This window comes from Balaenoptera ricei, chromosome 16 (genome assembly GCF_028023285.1).
Source record: "Balaenoptera ricei isolate mBalRic1 chromosome 16, mBalRic1.hap2, whole genome shotgun sequence".
Taxonomy (NCBI): Eukaryota; Metazoa; Chordata; class Mammalia; order Artiodactyla; family Balaenopteridae; genus Balaenoptera; species Balaenoptera ricei.
Genome location: NC_082654.1, coordinates 107,425,327 through 107,445,434, shown reverse-complemented (window position 1 = coordinate 107,445,434; position 20,108 = coordinate 107,425,327). Strand labels below are relative to the sequence as shown.

Below are 20,108 nucleotides of genomic sequence, written 5' to 3'. Positions count from 1 at the left end.
CATTTTTATTCTTCCTCCAAAGGGTAGAGCCTGCTTCTCTCTCTCTTTTCTCTCCCTCTCTGAGGTGTGAATCGTGTTTATTTTCGCCTCAGAGTTGATGAATAGTTTCTGAGCGATAATCCCGTTCTCCACTCTGCTATTTCCGTTTAGAACGACCCTCGCGTTCACAGCCAGGCTGAGAGACGTGTTCGTTCGCATTTTGAAGTTCCCAAAGTGGACCTGGAGCTCTTCTTGGCTGCTGTGGGCACGGCTGGACGTTGCCATTTACTGAGCAGGCCAGCGCGCCCTGGAGTGAACTAGTGACTCCAGAGCCCCGCCTGCTCCCCCCCTCGGTCAGCGCGGACGCCGCCAGGTGGATCCTGGCTTCCGGGGACGGTGACGGCCAAACCTCCCCGACGTCCTGCCCGGCCCGAGGGGGAGCCTCTGTACCCCGACTCCCCGCACTAGCCCGCCTCGTCGGGTGGCGTCTGAGGTGACCCTCCCCCATCAGTACTGACAAGCAGCTTTGGGGGCTGGTGGCGGAGCCCACCTCGCCGGGAGTGGGGCAGCCCGGGTAGGGCTCGATCGCGCGAGGAGGGCGCGGGGGTGAGGCGGGAGTCTCGGGAGGTGCACAAGGTTGCGCCGGGGATGGGCGCAGCGGTGGGGGTGGGCGCGGGGGGTACGGGGTAGGGGTCCACGGTGAACTGGGACGCGGGAGTGAGCGCCGAAGCGCTGGGGGTCGGGTGGGTGCTAAGTGGGCGGGGCCGTAGGAGAGCCCGGGAGGTGGGGCGCCAAGGGGGCGAGGGCGTGGGGCGGGGACGCGGGGAGGGGAGGGGCGGGGACGCGGGGAGGGGAGGGGCGGGGCGAGGGGCGGGGGCAGCGCGGCGGGGAGGGGAAGTGGGCGGGGCGCCGCCGGGAAGGGGGCGGGCCGGGGAGCCTGGGCCCCAGGCGGCGGCGGCGGCGGCGGCGGCGGAGGAGGACTTGCGGGCTAGCGGTCTGGCCGAGCGGGATGAGCGGGCCCGGGGCAGCCGGCTCGGTGCGCGGGCTGCGGGTGGACGGGCTGCCCCCGCTGCCCAAGAGCCTGAGCGGGCTGCTGCACTCGGCGTCGGGCGGCGGCGCGTCGGGGGGCTGGAGGCACCTGGAGCGGCTGTACGCGCAGAAGTCGCGCATCCAGGACGAGCTGAGCCGCGGGGGCGCTGGCGGCGGCGGGGCGCGGGCCGCGGCGCTGCCCGCCAAGCCTCCCAATCTGGACGCCGCGCTGGCCCTGCTGCGCAAGGAGATGGTAAGGGAGGTCCGCGGGCTGGGGCGGGGGGTCCTTCCCCTGCCAGCTCGCCGTCCCGGGAAAGTTCGCCGGAAGTCCCCGCGACACCCGCCCGTCTCCGGCTCTTTTGCCCCAAGCGCCGGCGCCGAAAGAGGGACACTGTCCGCTCTGTGCCCGCGACTGGACCCTCGCGCTGGGAGGGTACCCCTCTCAAAAGGCAGCTTTTTGGAGACCGGGCTCCCCTAGTCCGGCCCCAGCTGGCTTAGAGACCCGGGAGGCGCGGCGTGGGGCTGGCGCTTGGCCTAGGGCCGGGGGCGGCTGGTCACCCCTCCCCAGAGGGCGGCAGACCTCCCGGGTCGGGGAGCGGCCATCGGTGCACGCGAGGGGTTGAGAGCTGTGTGCGATTGTGTTTTCCTGCGCTGAAGAGGAACAGCTTTTTGTCCTTGCGAGTGTAGACGGCAGATGGGAACAGCCCTCGCCCCTCCCCCGCGCCCGAGGCGCCGCGTGCAGAATTGGATTACGGCGGAGCGGCTCCGGCCCACAGATGGCCGTGAAAACCGCCGCTCGCCCTGACCGTGTCCGCGCGGTGCGCCGACACCCCGAGCGCGCTGGAGAGGAGTGGGGCGGTGGCATCCTCGCCATCTGGGTGAAGCCCGTGCAGGTTCTTCAGGTTGTGTCCGGGCTCCAAACAATGGGGCTTGGTTTTTCGCAGTCGTTGGGAAGTATGTTAGGTGTTTGTGGACCAGGACGCACGACTTAGGGTGACGCCAGAAGCAGCTCAAGGGCAGGGATTTGGGTGGCAGGGAGCCTTTCTCCAGCCTTCTCCAGGCTTAGGCCAGCCTAGAAGAGAACAGAAAAACTTCCTCCCTCTAACCCTCCTGCAGGGCCCCTGAGCACCTTCCCCTGGCCACCCTCTCTCTTTTTAGAATTTGCCCATTCCTTTTACCTAGTGCAGGTTTTCCCCCTCTCCTGGCACAGGTAAATACTTTATTAAGGAAATCTGATATATGAAAACTGCTTTTCCCCCAAGAATAAAATTGCCAAAAAATTTATAATAGGAATCCTTTAAATATGCATCGAGTGCATTAAGATATTGTTTAGAAAAATTCAATTTATGCGTTTTTTCAGGAGCATATCTGTTCTGCAAACTAAGAATTAAATCTAGAAAAACAGCCTTAACACCTTTTAATCAGTTAGATATCGTCTTCCCACTCTGTGGCTGCCACTGAAGTGATTTCCAGTTCTCTCCGAAAAGATTTTTCTAAGCTTCTTACAGAATGACTTAAATTCTAAGCCAACTGTTTTAAATTTATTAATAAACATCAATCAACACCAGCATTGCACAACTGGTAAGCTGTGTTTTAATTAGATAAATCTACACCGAGTATGTTTACAGCCTGAACTTGGATGCAGCATAAATACGGGGGTGAAATAGGAAGACCCATTCTGGTTAAGTTACCAGAACAGAGACAGGAAAACCTCAGAGAGGTTTTTTCCTGTTGTGAAGCTCTCTCTGCTTTGTAAAAGTGCCTTGGAGTCTCACATACTCCCAAGTGGGAGTAAACATGCCCTTCCCGAAAGTGTTTTTCTAGGTCCCTCCTGGTGCAACTGAAGTATAGGCACAGCCTTCTCATTATGCCTTGGACCAGAGCTCTCTCAAAGCCTAACTATCTGAAGCACAAGGAAAATAAACAGCCATCTTAAGTCTGTCTGATATTTAGCTGAGATAAAGACAAAATATGGCTACAGGCCTTGACAGGTCCCTTCCAAGAAATGTCACAAGGTCTTTCGAAGTACTCTGGTTTTTTGGCTTTTTGAGATTTACTAACCTAGGGCAGTGGGGTCTGAGTGGTCACCTCAAACTGAGGTTCCCACTGGGGGGCCTTGCAAGATCAGAATGGAGAGTTCGTGCCTGAATTACCTGCCTAGTAGTTTGTGTTGATCTATTGACTCTGAAGGCCTGAGGTCAGATCTGTGTCAAGGGACCTAACTAGAAGTCCTGGCAGAATGAAATTAGTTCCTTTTGAAACAGTCCTGTGCCAGCACAGAAAGAGGGCCAGCTTCCAGCAGCAGTAGTGCGGAAGGCCTCAGAAGGTGGCTGCATTTTAAGAAGAGAGAGGGTGATAGGAGACTAGCAGCACAGCCGGCCCGAAGGGCCCTCCCATTGGAATAGCACAGGGGTGGGCATTGCAGCTGCGAGGGGCCGGGGGCCGGGGCCAGGTGGGTTGCGGAAAGCCTCAGGTAGCAAAGGCACGGGTTAAGCAGGAGAGCTGGCTTTGAAGCGTTGATGTGATAGCAGGGTGCTGAGGAGGGAGAGCTGGGCCTGGCAGATGCTAGAGGTATGGTCGGGGCAGGTGAGGGCTTCCGGCAGCATGGGGACCCGGGAATGGGAAACAAGAATCAAATGGGAGCTACTTCTCTGAAGCAGAATCTGCAGGAATTGCTGATACAATGTTAGGAGTCAGGGATAGTGATGCTGAGGGACCAGAGATGACTTAAGTGTTTTAATGGAAAGTGCAGCTAAGCAAAACAATGAAAAATTACAGTCCTAGCACCTGGAGATAATCACTGTTAATATCTGGGTATATCTCCCAATAGGCACGATGTAAATGCTTTCCTTACATCGTCTTATTTGAATTTTATAACTTCTCCACAAGATAGGTACTGAAAGTCTCTATTTTTAAAAATATGACTCAGAATTTAAGTAACTCAACCAGTTGTGTCCGGCTCCAAGACCCTGTTTAATCACTGCATTTTACTGCTTTTGGGGGGCACATATTACAAATATTTTCTAGGTCAATGTATACTATAATGTCTTCTCTCACTCCATAGTGTGCCATTATATGGCAGTAATAACCTTGATAATCCATCATTGGGAAAGTGGGGTTCATCACAGCACTAGGGGAGTCAGGCGGAGTGGCTGCTTATGGGGAAAGGTGGTTTGCCATTACATCAGCAGAAAGAGTATGTTAAACATTTCAGAATGTGGAGCTGGAGGCTGGCAGAGTCTGGCCTGGAGATAACTGATGGATGGACGGTGAGGGCAGAACCTGGGGAAGCTGGTGTCCAGGGGCGCCCGTGTGGGCAGAGGTTCTGTCCCATGACTGGCGACGCCCTGCTCTGCTCTGAGGGTGCTGGTTTCCTGTCCTCGTAACAGGGTAACTCTGAAATTCTGTGCTCCTGTGAGTTCCCTTCCCCTCCCCTAGCGAGCTCATTTGGAGAGCCGCGAGGGTCACACAGATGCTTATTGCTGTTTAGACCTGAAAAAGTCCTTTAAAACAAGAAGCTGAGGTTGTTGTTTGTTTGTTTGTTTTCCAACATCAGAGAATATTTTTGGATCATATTCAACAGATGTTGACCAGGTGTCTGCTAGTTATAAAGTGTTGTGGAGGATACAGAGGTGAATAGGAATTATCTAGGTGTTAAGGAGCTTATAACATCTGGTAGAGGTGGACCTCTTTGCAGCAATATGATTGCTGTAGTTTAGACCACTGGTCATTTTTTCATGTCTGAAGACTCTGTATTAGTAATAGAGACTCAGTTTGAACCAACTCTTGCAAAAGGAGAACCTTGTAGGGCTGCGTGTGTACAGAGACAGACTAGAACCAGGGTTGATGGGGAACCCAGGAAAGCCACTGTATTCTTCTTTCCCCTCGTTTTTATGTAAAAAAAATTTTCCCCTACATTTTGGAATGTGGTTGCCAACAGTGTCCACACTCCCAGTTTCAGCCATGCTTCTTTGTTTCAAAATATTTATTTATTTATTTATTTGGTTGCGCCGGGTCTTAGTTGCAGATACAGGGCTCCTTAGTTGCGGCTCGCCGGCTCCTTAGTTGTGGCACATGGACTCCTTAGTTGTGGCATGCAAACTCTTAGTTGTGGCATGCATGCTGGAATCTAGTTCTCCGTCCAGGGATCGGACCCGGGCCCCCTGCGCTGGGAGTGCGGAGTCTTATCCACTGCGCCACCAGGGAAGTCCCTTAGCCACGCTTCTTACTGCCACTTTGAAAATACTGTGTGGAAGGATGCCAGTGGGTCCAGCTTGGCGGGGTCTGGCCAGCCTGGGCCAGCTATCGGTGACCGAGGGCAGGATGGTATTTTACTAAGATGGTATGACCATGTGGATGGGGTTCGGGGCTGGGCATCCCTCAAAGAAAGAACAATTTGCAGAAATGGAGCAGGGGGCAGCTGTTGGACAGCCAAAATACTAGATGTCTACCGCAGACCTTTTTCTGGATAAGAATACTTTGCCCTCAAGGGCCCCATAGTTTAAAAGATTTTCATCTGCCACGCTGACAGGCTAGCTTGGCTCAGAAGATCTTGGTTGGCGTTTCAAATCCTTGCGTGTGGTTGAAGGAGACAGGTGACTCTCAGGGTCCCCAGGGACCTGGCACACACCTTTCCTTGCAGGGTTCTTCAGAGACCACTGGCCAGCAGCCCTGTGGGGTTAGCCCGTCAAGCTTAGGTCCTCAAAAACGTCCCATGGAAGCGGAGAGACACAACGAGAGCCTCAGCCGTGGGGCTGGGAGATGGCCGTGTCTCTCCTCAGAGACACGGGGTCCGTGTCTTCTTGGGTTCCGCTCCTCAAACCAGCAGCACGTTCTAGTAGCTTTGAAGACTCTTTGCCTCATTTTTTTCTTTTTTTCTTCAAAGTGTCCAACAGTTGCTTTGGCCACCCACTTGTGCGTGAGTGGGAGGAAGTCACCTGCACAGAACTTTCGAGTTCCAGAACTGCAATGGTTTGGGTGAAGAATTTGATCTGAGAAAAAGGATTTGATTCCTGAGAGCAGCAACACTTATCTTTCCCGCACTTCAGTTGAGACAACAGCTAAAGGCCTAACGAGCTTGTCCAGTGAACTGTATTCTAGGAGACAGGCATGAGCCTGAATAGTCCAAATCCCCGCAGAGTTCGGTCCTCATCCTACACATGAAACTAGGGTCTCAGGAGGTTTGAGTCTTTAAATGGGTTTCTGGTTGGAGGTCCAATCTCGAGCCAGGCCTGTGAAATGCCATCTGGAATAAGCGCATTAGCTCCCAATGTAGCATTCTTGATTGACCTTGGTCAGAGGTGACTGGGGATGGCCGCTGGCCCTTAGTATTGTCTTTGTGTTTCCACTGGTCTTCTCACCAGTATGGCTTATCTTGGTGTTCCTCAAATGGACCAGCAGCCCGAGAGTCCCCTGTGGTGCTTGCTAAAAATGCAGATTCCTGGGCCCCTTCCTATACCAGCAGAATCAGAATGGGGGAGAGGCAGAATCTGCATTTTTAACAAGCTCTTTGAGAGCTGGGAAGCTCATGAGCCGGGCATCAAGAGCTTGAAACCTGTTATTAAACTATGTGCTATAAGTTGGGCAAGCCTCTTCATTATTTTAGGCTACAGGTCCCTTATTGGGAAAATGAGATTAAATGCCGTAAAGGATCCGTTTGGCAATAGTAGTATAATTCTTTTCCCCTCATGTTTTTATGGGTCATTATGGTGCCTGTAGAAGACGTTTGCTCTGTCATAGAATAACGTGGGCACGGGGGCAGGTCCTCCCTAATGCAGTGTGCTTAGTGCCCCTGAGGACCCTTGCACAGCTATACCTGCTTGTTGCAGAACCACTTAACGCACAAGACTGGGAGCAGAAAAGGAAGAAGGGTGTAAGTTTGCTATTCTTGGACTTTGTTCATCAGAAATTTGGCTGTCTACAGTAGTTCTTAAAGATTTTAGGCCATTCTTACCATGTGTAATACCTGTCTCATCCCAGTATCCACCCAATAAAAGCAAAAGCTAAAAGTCTATATGATAGTTCGTGCGTGTGAAAGCAGACTTGTGTCTATGGCGTCATTGGCCTGGTTTCATTCCCTTTCAAGGTTATCTCTAAGTGAGATTATACTTATAGTCTTAAGATTTGAAGATGTAAAGGATTGAAAGATTTTTTCATACCACTTTCAACTTTTATCTATTACTTTACCTCCCTGTAGAGACTATAAATTCACATTTTTCCTGACTCATAAGTCTCTCACGAATAGCGCTGCCCTTCTGCTTTTTCTCCCCCTTTTGGTTAAAGGCATTCATCTGTTAAGTGTGGCTCTAAAAGTGCCCCAGTTGTTGGCACTTTGGGTACCTCTTCGTTTACAGAGCCAGTGCCCAGGCCTTTCTGCACCCTGCAGGCCATCAGCATTCCCCGCTCTGGGCCCGGGCCTGACGTTGCTGGAGATCTTCGAGGCCACGCGGGCAAGGGTGTTCAGAGAGGGCTCAGGAAGAGGACCACGGCCCTCAGGCAGCTTCTCCCACCCAGCAGCAGTCAGAAGCTGTGCAGTTTTGCTCCTGCATTGCCTGCCTCAACACTACAGGGACTTCAGAACCCAATTTGAGAAGCTAAATTTTTCACGATACTGGGTAAGAAACCTTACGGACAGATCACAGAGTCCCTGAGCAGGAAACCAGCCCTGAGACTGGCCAGGTCAGATATTTGCCCCCTCTTGCCCAGTGCTATTCTCCAGAGCCCTGGCCTCCTGTTCATCTCACTCCTTGCCCACGTTCTCCAGATGTTTCCAAGTGATAAGTAGGCAGGGCTCACAAAGGCTGCTCCTTCTTTCCTGTGGCTCATTCCCCCACAGACATAACAGAGATGTTCATTCTCCCCCAAGAGACAAACCCTTAGCCTTCCTTGTGGATCTACAGAAATTCGTTAAGAGAGGTGGCCTTCTCCGTTTTTATGAGCGCTCTCTGTTCACTTCCTTGATTGGCCCTAAAGAGCCATGGGCTGGCCTCGTTTTGCAGGTCAGAGAATCCTGTCTTCAAGTATTCGGGGAGGGAGGTGCTGTCCTTGACTGGAGATGTGGACGGGGTGTGTGTCCTCTGATCGGCGCTCTCTAGGGGAGGGGTAACGTGTGTGGGATGCCAGGCCTGTCCCAGCCTGGGGAGGCGGGGCTAAGGAAGGTTACCAAAATACACATGGAGGCTAGAAACTTGGAAGGAGGGTGTTTGGTGTATTCTTAGGTTGTCAGCTGTACTTAGGATTGGCAGTAAAATAGCCAAGTTCATGCAGGTAAAGAGAACCGGCAAGGTGTTTAAAATCCCTTGTAACCACAGATATGCAAATTAAAACAATAAGGTATCATGTTTTACCTAAAAGATTAGCAAAGATTGAAGAGAATGATCATAGTGATGGTGTGGGTTCGGGCACCGTAAGCACCGTAAAACAGAACAGACACCAACCACGTTCTCTTGCTTTTTATGTCAGTTGTCTAGAAAACACTAGATGCTGACATGAAGTTTTCTGTATATTGTCCAAGAACTTGGTTTTCTGATTTTTAGCTTCAGATGGTCTTCCTTAACTGCATCTGCTCTTGCAGAGAGGCAATTTCAATTAGTTGGATATCATTCAAGAAAATGACAAAATTCAAGCTAACCCTCAAATGTGTGTTGAGTTCCAACGTGTCATTAGTAAGTCGTGTTTTTTCCTCTAGTCCCACCTGATTTTTAGCATCAACTGCATACATGTTTGCATTCATCATCTTGAGTAATGAACTTTCAGGCCTTGGACACAGATCCTTGATGAATGGTCTGCTGTTTGTGGCCCCAGGATTGGGGAAGGATTGGAAGGAAGGCATCCCATTCCCCTTCTCTGCCTTCTCCCCTGAAATTTCATTTTCATAAATTTATCTTACAGAAATAGTCACACAAGGGAATAACAGTACTGTACAAGAATATCTTTTGCAGTGATATATAGTAGTATTCTATAATAATAATATATAACAGTGATAGAATACTGAATAGTTGTTGAAAAGAATGTGGTAACTAAGTAAATAAACATAGGTGTTCAAGGTATGGAAAAGTAAGTTACAAAACAGCACATGTATACATTTGTGTATGCATGGTGTCTTGAGGGACACATGCTAAACAGCTACAAGTGGATATGTTAAGAACAGTGGTTCTTAAATTATGGTCTGAGGACATCTTGGGGTTCCCCAATCCTTTCAGGGGTCCGTAATTATGTGGTGGTCACCTTGACAAATGTGATTTTCCAAAATAGTACCTAAGAAAATGTATCAATATTTCGAGGAGCTAAATAATTCAGTGAATCATTTTTCCACATTTTTCACACAACCAACGCTTGACACGTGGTTAAAAGATCCATTCAGAGTGCGAGACTGGTGGGTTTTAATGAAACAGTATGAAAAGCTCATTGGCATAGTTTCAAATTCCACACTGGAGCCACCTTAATGATAGTGTCAAAGAAGAATAGCCACAATTACCTGAAAGGTGATTAAAATACTCCTCTTTTTCCCAATTACATATCTGTGTGAGGCCAGGTTTATTTCAACCAAAAAAAGCATGTTACAAGGATCAAGTACGGAGCAGATAAGCCAGAGATTAAAAAGATTTACAAAATCTCATTTATAAAAATGTTATTTATATTAACAATGGGTATAGTGTTTTTGAATGGATTAATATTAAAGTTTCTCAGTTTCAATTTCCAATAAGGTAACTATTGATAGGTATAACCCACATAAAGAAGAGATCTTGGGGACCCTCAATAATTTTAAGAGTATAAAGGGGTCCCAAGACCAAAACATTTGAAGATTGCTGCTTTAGAACATGAAATTACGGAAGACTCTTTGTATAATTATGAGCCGTTGACTTTTTAATAGTTAGAATATTTTATTTTTGTAATCGGGAGAGTTAAGGAATGTACAAGGACATTTCTTAAAGACAACGGTTGATCGCTTTTCTTCATCTTTACCTAGGACACAACGAGAGGAAATGGGCTTCACTGGTACTGTCGTTACTTTAGGTTAGAGATGAGCAAGAATGTCATCATGAGAACTGCTGAGTTGCAGAATGGGCTCCATCCATCAGTGCAGATGCCTTCCGGTGTAAGCAGAAAACTCCACTCAAACTGCCCTTCCTGGTCGAGGAGTTTATGGGAAAGTGTAGAGGTGGGCCGAGCTTTGGGTCTGGCTTAATCCCTGGCGAGGCCACGCACCTGGTCTGTTTGCTGTCTCTGAGTCACCAGGGCTCTTCCGAGGCGGTCCTCAGCTCAGTGGGGCTGCAGCGTTAACAGGAGACGAGGCTGACTGATGTGCGTCCCCCTGGGGAGGAGCCGTGGGACGGATGGAAGCCTGCTTAGGGAGCCCAGAATCACAGCATGCCGGGAAGCTCGGGGTCCTGCAGGGGCAGCTCTCTCCAGCTCCGGCTGCTGAGTTCATAGCTTTTTCTCTATTAGATCAACACCAGTGAAGCTGTTCTCTTTGGCTTTCCTTTTCTAAACAGTATGCAGGTCAGCGTCCTTCTGTCAACACGTCCTTTATTCAGAAATCAGGTTATGATCCCTTAGTCACTGCTTTATTGCATTCCAGTCCTGTGGATGCATACTAGACACTCTCATTAAACCGGGGGCATTTACCAAGTCTTGTCCGAAATAAATTTACAAGCTGTTCATTGGATATGCTTACTCATTCATTACGTTTTCAGAAGATAACTTTAAAAATTCTCTTGTTATGAATGAATACATATTCACAGTAGAAAATCAGGAAAATTCATTGGGTTGTTTAAAATTAGTGTCCTGTACATGCTTCATTCGGTGTACATATGAGTGTTTCTCTGGTGTAGGAAAAATTAAAAGGAATTGTTGTCATGCAATATGTATATTTAGAATGTTTAAATATTGCCAGACTGCCCTTCAAAGTGACTGCATAAAGTTCCACAGCCACCAGCGCTGTATGGCTGTATCCTTCTCTTCATACTTACCTATAGTTTATATTCTTAAGCTTTTTGATTTTTGCCAACATAATGGGTTAGAGATATCATTTCATAGATATTTTAATTTGCATGCTCATGTCACCTAGCTGGATTGAGCAACTTTTTCATATGTATATTTGCAATTTTTATAGGCAACTTATTTGTTTTTATTCCTCAGCAATTTTTTATTTGTTTGCTTATCTTTAACTTAGCTATAAATAAATAAATTTTGGATTCAAAAAAAAAAAAAATCAGGAAAATTCAGAAAAGCCCCAAATAGAAGGCACTTGTGATCTCAGCAGCTTGCTGCGCTGCAGCTGACGTGGTGGCATCTCCCAGTGTTGTCTGTGCAGGCAGGGCAAGCTGATGGTCTGGCATGGACGCTGGGGTCCTACCACCTGCTTGCAGCCCCCTGCTGTTAGTGAAGGGCCTACATCTTTCAGGGCTTCAGTTTCCTCATCGTAACAGAATCCACACCTACCTCACAGAACAAGGATGAGGATTACCTATTTGTGTACAGCTGAGATTTTCTACTCCACGGTCCCCAGGAATGAACTGGTTAGCTGGTTAAAAGTTACGTGAGGGACTTCCCTGGTGGCGCAGTGGTTAAGAATCCGCCTGCCAATGTGGGGGACACGGGTTCGAGCCCTGGTCCGGGAAGATTCCACGTGCCGTGGAGCAACTAAGACCGTGCGCCACAACTACTGAGCCTGCGCTCTAGAGCCCACGAGCCACAACTACTGAGCCTACGTGCCACAACTACTGAAGCCCGCGCGCCTAGAGCCCGTGCTCCGTAACAAGAGAAGACACCGCAATGAGAAGCCCGCGCACCACAACCAAGAGTAGCCCCCGCTCGCCGCAACTAGAGAAAAGACCGCGCGCAGCAACGAAGACCCAACGCAGCCAAAAAAAAAAAGTTATGTGATGTTTTAAGGCTTTTGATAGACATTGCCAGTGAGTCCTCCAGAAAGGTTTTACAAGCATGCAGCCCTATTATTACTAGTTTTTAAAATTAGGAGTAACATGCTTGTTGGAAAAAAAAATTAAGCAGTACAGAAGGCCGTGAACATCCAAGCCCACTTTCCAGAAGTAAATTCTGCTAACGGAAATTTTCTCTTCTAGTCAAAAGCTTGCACATGTGTGTACGTAGATGTATAAAGTGAGATCCTACTAAACATACTATTCTGTACCTTGAACTTCCCTGCCTAATGGTGTGTGTTGGTCAGTGTCCTAATCTAGTACTTCGAGAGCTGCTCTGTCTTTTAAATGACTATCTGGTTTTTATTGTATGGCTATAACATAATTTCTTAAGTCAAGTTTCTATCATCCATTATGTTCCGAACTGAACTTTCACCCGACAGACTTTTTCTGCATCTGTCCCCGTATTTTGGGGCCCCCTGTACTGTAGTTCCTGATTCTACAGCTTAACTTTGGATCCATACATCCCTCGCCCCACGTGAGGTGGGGTGTTTTTCATCTTAGGCTGAGGAATCACAGCGATAGGAGATAGTGGATTGGCAGGGGAGAGAGCTCATTGCCCATGCTGGCACCAGATCTGCTTCCCCCGCCCCTGGGCCCAGGCTCCTATACGGAGCTGGGCACAAATAAGGCCATTTCCTTGTATGTTTGTCTTGTTTCCTACTCACTGCTGTGTTTGGGAAGAAGTTGCACCGGTGAATTACCCCAAATTTTGTTTTTAGTTACTTAAATAAAACAGACTGTTTTTCTTAAATGTATTTTTTACTTCTGAGAAAATCTTAAAATTTTTCATGATGCTTTGTTTTCAATCAACATAAATCTCCCGTGAAAGTCTTCTTTCATCTTCTAGGCCTTGTACCCTAATGGTAATGTTTCTATTACAATCTGAAAGTCAGGAGGAACTTCCTCCTCAACACCACCCGCCAAAGATATCCAGAGGCTGGGTGACTCCAGACCCAGCTGGGAACCACCACCCTGTCTGAGGTGTATCCATGGGGCCAGCCCACCGTGAACTCTTGAAACTGTCGCGAGCGAGGGTGGTTCAGGATTGTCCGGCCCCGTCGTTGGAGATGTTGCGGATTGGTGAGCCACCTGTGTGTGCAGCAGGCCACGTGCAGGGAGCTCTGCTCGTGGGAAGAGTTCAGGAAGGAGGCAGGAAGCCTGAACAGAGAGGACGGAATCATGCTAGCGGTTTAAAGAGATGGAAGCGAGTGGCTTATTCTGAATTGTCTCAGAGGTCTAGAACAAGGGGCTGCAAATTGCAGGGTCTTAGAATTCTGTGTTTTTCTACAACGAGCCTGTCTGAATTTTTCAACTGCGCTTTCAAATAAGAGCTGCATTTTCTGAATCCAGCTGTGAATCAGGAGAGCAGCTGTCCTTTAGGGACACGTGGGAACACGTCAGTAAGGTGACAGGCTTCTGCTTGCAGGGTGTGGACAGTGGTGAGGGTTAGTGGGCTTGCTGAGGGCATGTTCCCCTGCTTAGCACCCACGCCCCCCCCCCCCCCCCCCGCCGCCTCACTTTCTTCTGGAAGAATGAGAAGTTCTTGTTCATGGGTGATTTCATCATGTCCTAAAACATAATTGCAGTTGAGTTCTCTTGGCGTCAGTGTTGAGAGCCTGCTTTCTGGCCTGTCATGAGTTTGTCTTCCAGCTGCAGATGGCTGGCTCTGTATTGAGCGCTCAGGAAGGAATCTTGGTTTTGTGCCTTCTCCTGTCAGGCAAGAGGTGAGTGCTTTTTTGATGACGTGGCGAGAACCACGTGGTCTGTGGCTTTCCTCGGGGCGACCTTGGTTTGGAGCTAGGGGCCTGCAGATCCTAGTGCGACCCACTGCCAGGACGCTGCCAAGCGTCCTCTGGGAGGGCATCGAGGTCCCCACAGCGAGGCGCTTTCCCTCAGGCAACCAGTATCCGAGCTTCCTCTGCAAGGTTCTGCGCTGGGTGCTGAGGGACCCAAAGGGGAGATGGGTCCCTGCCTCCTGGGCTCCTCCTACAGTAGGAGAAGGAAGACCGTGTGTGTACCCGTAGCATAAGGTAGAGAGTGATAAATGCCATGAGACAGGCAGAGAAGGCAAGGGAAAGCGAGGAGCACGGGTGGCTGAGCCCATCCAGGTCTGAAGAGTGGAGGAGACCCTGGAGCTGGGCTTCAACAGATGTAGCTGGAGACGGCCAGGGGACACTCGGGGTGAAGGGGCCTCAACCTGAACAGTGCGTGAGGTGCAGGGGAGCATAGTTTCAGACCAGATTAGGGCATGCTGCCTAGGGGTTTTCAATTTACGTCTAGAAAGTTCAAGTGCAAACGTTTAAACAAGCACAGCTGGGGGAGAGGGGTCCTGGCTAGGAAGCTCGGTTGTCCCTAGCTTCCTGTCTACTTAGCCCATGTCCTCCTAGCTAATCTGGGGGATTGCTGGTGAATCAGAGGAAGTGGAATCTAGCACCCGAAGAAGGAGGTCCCGAGAAGCTGGGTGGGGTGTGGGCGTGTGCGTGCACGTGTGTTGCTTTTAAATCCCTGTAATCCTGTTCAGTTAGTCCAAACGCTTGGCATCTGTTGGCTTGTGTAACAGGCATGTACAGGGCTGCGCTGTATTCCTAGGCTGGTCAGACTTGGTTTCTAGGCCAGCTTTCTGCCCGATGACAAGGCAGCTTTGTGAGTCACTGGCTGCCGCGGTGCAGAAAGGTCCAGGTCATGATCCGACTCCCAGCCTAGTGTGTCTCCCACGTAGGCCTGGGAATGCCTTGGAGAACCTCGGCACCTAAAGAGAATAGCCTGGAACCTCGCTTCGGGGGTGGCACGGCATCGTGGGAAGTCGGGGCCTCTGCAGCCTGTCAGGGGTTGTAGAGCCTAGTTTTCTGCATTCACCTGTGCCCCCTGCATTCCAGTGGCCCAGCAGGGTGACAGACCTGGGCCAGTCGCATGTCACTCCCTGCTACTTCTGTCTTTTTCCCTTACAGTTTTGGGATTCCCCCAACCCTACTGGTATCAGAGTGACCCAGTGGAAGCATCTCCAGGATTCCGGATGAATGTCTACTGCGACTTTCAGAGCAAATATTGGTGGTACTCTGTGGAAGGCGTGACTTCCTTTATTAAAGTTTATGTTCCCTGTATAAAATCCTAGAGAAGGTTGGGGCCATGTGAATTTGCCAAGTCTGAACCTTGTGGCTTGGTTGTTGTATTCAGATCCGGATACCGTGGAGGAGGCTTGGAAAGTCCAGAGGAAAGAACTAGATGATTAATAGAACAGAGAGTCATCACGAATAGTGGAGGGACTGAGGATATTAGCTCGGAGAAGGCAAGTGGTTTAGGGGGTGAAGGTGGTGGAAAGAGATTATCCTCAAAGATTTAAAAGGTGGTGAAGAAAGAGAGTAACTCAATTTGTATGTGCAGCGGCGACACCTAGCATCAAAGGGCTCGCAGAGTTTGACTTGGTATGAAGAATAATTACGTCGGTTTGAAATGAACGAACTGGTTTGCAAGGTCCTCTTTGTTGGGGTTTGAAGTAAGACGTGGGAGGGCCTTTCCTCCTTGAGAGTCTGCAGTTACCACTGCTTCCCACAAAGCAGGCTGGCGGGGAGAGCGTGCATCCGGTGTGGCCGCCCCGGCGACGCCGCCCACACTCCGGGCCGGGGACTCCCGCTCGGGATCAGGGCTCAGGGGGCGGAGGAACGAGGCGGCACGCGGGCGCTGCCCCGGCCAGAGCGCCGAGGTCCCTGCCATTCCTTTCCAAGCTGAAACCCTGCAGGCCAGCAGAGTGGAAAAGAACAGCGAAGAGGGAAACAAGGGTGGCAGCAGCTGCCGCTCTTTTCAGGAGCTGAACACTTGGTCTGCGGTGCTGTCACAGCTTGGATCCGGGCCGGCGGGCGGGCGCCCGGGGCCAAGCCGCGCCCCGGATGCGCCGCCGCGCCCCCTGCCGGCCTGCGGTTCCGGACGCCCAGGACAGTCCCTACACGTGGCCCAGGAGAGGCAGACGGATACTCCCGTCAAGAACCCTGGTTCTTCACTAGAACTGGACTTCAGGATCATCTGCGTAATTTTAAAAACACAAATGTCAGGGACCCACTCTTCCGACATACACACGTACATGTGTGCGCACTCGCGCGCGTGCACACACACACACACACACACACACATTAGGAATAGTGATGGTGTCTTGTCCCGACAGTGGGACATTGTGGCCGCCCGGTCACCTCTTGGTTTGCCTTCCCTGTTCAAGGTGTGCTTTGGAGAGTAGGATGCCTTGGGGCATGTCTGTCCTTTAGGAAACGTCTTCTCCCAGGCGCTCGCCATTCGTTGAGGACTAAGGAGCGGTGGTTTAGGACACAGAGCCCAGTGTTTGCGTAGCTGCAGATTATCTGGCCCAAAGCCTCCATTTATTGACAGGTTGAGGGCAAGGGCCTCAACAAAGCCATGGGAAGTGCCGGAGCTGGGCCTGGAGGCCACGCCCCCGGCTTGTGGCGAGGTCTCTTCCTGGGAACAGCTTCTTTAGGAGTTCTAGGTGGAAGGAGTTCTAGAATAATGGGAAACGCTCCAGAAAGAACAGGACCTGCCTCTCCGTCTGGGTCTTCCTGTGAACGTCTTGGCTAATATGCAAAGGCGGTGCGAGCGGCTCCGTTTCTGTGGTCTGTTCGGCTATACTGGAGGGAGGGCTGGTGATTGGGAGTGGTTGGCGGTGTGAAGAGTGACCAGGAATTTATCACCCAATCTTGTCACCAGGTGACCGCTCCTTACTGGGCCCTAGCTTCCCTTGTGTAGAAAATCTCCCTGCTGGGTAATTATAAAGACTAATTCCTCTGACACTCTCTGTGTTTTTCTGTGTACTCTTCCCCGTGCATCGTGACTGCTTTAGCCTAGAGCTTGATACACAGGAGGCATTTGATTCCTGTTTATTTAAATGGTTGATATTTCATTTGATCCTCCCAATAGATTAAGAGAAAGTATTCCATTTTGTCATCAAGCAAGGCATAGAGATGATAAATGACTTGCTCAAGGGCCGAGAAGCAGAAGGCAGGTCTTGTGGCGTCTTGTTTAGAGTGTCTCCCCTCGAGACTCCGTGAGGTTTGCCACCCAGCTGCTCTGCTCGGGGTCCCCGTCACCAGTGGCCTCAGGCCTGGGGCCTGAGTCAGAATCTGCAGGCTTAGCAAGATCCCCAAGTGGTTCTCATGCACAGGAAAGTGTAGATGCGCTGGTCCAGGCTGCATTTCTAGGTGAATTAACCCTTCTCCCTTTGGGATTGTTGGAAACAACGCATCACCTGTCCCTGACTGTGCTCTCTTCCCTGGGATGGGCCGCGGGGAAGGGAGGAACCTGAAGGTAAACAAATACGTGACTTTTAAATGTTCTTGGTTCTGTCATCACTTGTGAAAATAGTTCCCAGGAGAATCTGTAGCGGTCCCGGGGCTTACTAGGCTGATTCGGTGGCCGCTCTGGGGAGTGATCCCACAGCCATCTCAGGAGGAGATGTCCTCTTGTCCAGAGGAGAGGGAGTCTGACCACTTGTGAGCCTGGAGACGGAGCTGGTTGGAGGGCGGGCGCTCCAGGGGGCAGTGTGTGACACTGACCGGTGAGCCAGTGGCGGTGGCAAGGAGACTGTTGCCCCAGGGAGGAGAGACGGCCGTAGCAGGGCAGGCACACGTGGGTCTTCTCTGAATCTGATGGTGGCAAGAGGAAATGACACCCTTGAATCTTGCTGTCCAAAGTGAAGCCAGCCGGGGCTTCCAGAATGTGCAAAGCTGTTGCTCTGCAGGATGTGCCGGGGCCCCCGCCACCCTGCGGGTGTGATCCTTCCCTGACATGTTGAGTAACGTCTGAGGCGTGGGCATCACGTAGTTAAGGTTTTCTCCAAACTGGAAACCCGAAGCGTTCAGGTGACGCTCTGCGTCGTTTGCCGCGTGGATAGAAGGTGCTGGCGCGGGCAGACGGCTGGCTGAGGGTACAGCTGAGATGCCACTCCAGTGCTGACTTCTCGTTTTTTACCCGCCTGCCCCTTCCCTCAAGGTTGGCCTCCGACAGCTGGACATGTCCTTGCTCTGCCAGCTGTACAGCCTCTACGAGTCCATCCAGGAATACAAGGGGGCGTGTCAGGCAGCGTCCGGCCCAGACTGCACGTACGCCCTGGAGAACGGCTTCTTCGATGAGGAGGAGGAGTATTTCCAGGAGCAGAACCCCCTGCACGACGGGAGGGAGCGAAGATCCCCGAGGGACCCCTCACTGCCCGTCTCCCCGCTCTGCAGCGGCGACTGGATCCTGGAGTCCATCTAAAGGGCCCTCTCCGCCCCCACTGCGGGCCGTCCCCGGGCCAGTGGGACCAGTGCCGCCAGTTTAGTTTGCAGGCAGGGAGATCTGCCTGGGCGCGGGGCCTCGGGCCGTTTCGGGGGCCCCTTTCTACTGAGGTGACCTGGAGGCGTTCAGCAATCTCCTCACAGCCTGGTGTTGAGGCCCCGCGGCCAAGGATTTGTACGGAGAGCGTAATGAGGGGGTCCCTGGAGAAGACCTTCTCGGGTATTTTGTGCGAGATGAGAGGACCCGTGTGTAGCTGGCCGCTTTCTCACAGGTAGGGTTTGCCTGCAGTTTACAGTGTAAGAGAGCTAACACTTCCCTGCTGCCCTTCCTCGGTGTGTTCGGCAGCCTTTCCTGCTGTTTCCTGAGCTCTGAAGCCACTGGGTTGAGCTTTATTTATTTGTAAGCTGCATTACTCATGGTCCAGGTGACTCAGTAAAAGCTTGTCACTGAAACAGTAGACATTTCAGGTCACACCAATCAAGAGAACTGCATTCTCTTAACCTGTCAAAATTTTTTGTATCATTGTTTGTCCAGCAGATGTGGGAGGAAGGCAGATAGTACAAAGATACTTCAAGTGGGGAAAAACACTGGAGCAAGCTGTGTTTTGTATCACTCACGGCAAGGCGGTGAACGTTTTAGGTTTTAAAGATTCTGAATGTCAGCTACTATGTGAGAAAGCAAACTCTTCCACTCAAAATGGTCGTCACCTTAAGCCTTACTGTATTTATTAAAATCTTTTATGCACACTTTACGCTTTGTAGGTTAAAAGTGAGGATAAAATGCTAAACTGTCTGTGGTTGTGTATCGATATTATTTTGGTCTGAATTAAGAACCATCAACTTTCGTCACTTGAATGCGTTGAATCCGATCAACTACGGAAAGAAAATTGCAGTTTGTTTTCTTGCCATTAAGAATTTGAAAGAAGCTTTATTCCTCTCTTAGCTCATCCTTGGAGTTGTTTTATCAATAGACTGCGGCTTACAGTTAGGTATCAGTGCTGTTCAGTCATTGAATACTCTGGACCCCGTGCTTCTCTTCTTCCCTTTGGTGCAGTAGTTGCTTATTAGCACCTCTTTGGGAGTCAGAGAGAGGAAGTAAAACTCACCATCGTGAACCAGCATGTTGACAGCCTGTTATGTACACAACGCCATGTCAGGAATTGGGGTGATATGCAGAGAAGGAAGAGCATTCCTGCTCATTTGCTATGTTGAAAGTCACCGTTAAAATGAGGGGTGGCAGGAAACTGCCTTCAGCAAGTGGCGTGACTGTTTGGTGGGGAAAATTTATTTTATTTATTTATTTTTGGCTGCGCTGGGTCTTCGTTGCTGAGCGTGGGCTTTCTCTAGTTGAGGCGAGCGGGGGCTACTCTTCGTTGCGGTGCACCGGCTTCTCACTGCAGTGGCTTCTCCTGTTGTGGAGCATGGGCTCTAGGCGCGCAGGCTTCAGGAGTTGTGGCTCGCGGGCTCAGTAGTTGTGGCACCCGGGCTTAGTTGCTCTGCGGCATGTGGGATCTTCCCAGACCAGGGCTCGAACCCATGTCCCCTGCCTTGGCAGGCGGATTCTTAACCACTGCACCACCAGGGAAGTCCTCGGTGGTGAAAATTGAAAGTGGCAAAACCAGGTGAAGTCTGGTTGTCTACTGGAACCTCTTCCTTCGAGGCTGGGCCCCTGCTTAACAATGAGTTGAACCTGAGCTCAGCTGTTCTGAACCTTGGCCACGTGAGAATCACGTGGGGGAGCTTTTAGAACAATATCGAGCCTGGATCAAGACTCCCCCTTGTGGCCCCCTCGCGCCCACTCCACTCCCCGCTTCGGCCCCTAGCATCATTCAGATTTAATTAGTAAGGAGTGAGGCCTGGGCGCCTGTACGGTTCTAAAAGCTTC

The 20,108-nt window shown here is 50.7% G+C and overlaps 1 protein-coding gene and 1 pseudogene across 2 annotated transcripts; one reads left to right on the top strand and one right to left on the bottom strand.

Moving 5' to 3' along the window:
• The first annotated feature begins 375 nt into the window (after positions 1-375).
• Positions 376-19,016, top strand: FAM89A (family with sequence similarity 89 member A). 2 transcript variants are annotated; one of them, XR_009498014.1, is made up of 2 exons: positions 376-553; positions 17,940-18,027. XR_009498014.1 is itself a non-coding variant. In XM_059900298.1 (2 exons), the coding sequence occupies exons 1-2, from the start codon at positions 989-991 to the stop codon at positions 18,201-18,203; spliced, it is 537 nt and encodes a 178-aa protein (XP_059756281.1). In that variant the 5' UTR covers positions 952-988; the 3' UTR covers positions 18,204-19,016. The 2 variants fall into 2 exon arrangements, 1 of the variants encoding a protein (XP_059756281.1); XM_059900298.1 differs by lacking the exon at positions 376-553 and adding an exon at positions 952-1,261 and having other exon boundaries at positions 17,940-19,016.
• Positions 8,363-8,743, bottom strand: LOC132351024 (short coiled-coil protein B-like; annotated as a pseudogene).
• Positions 19,017-20,108: the final 1,092 nt, after the last annotated feature.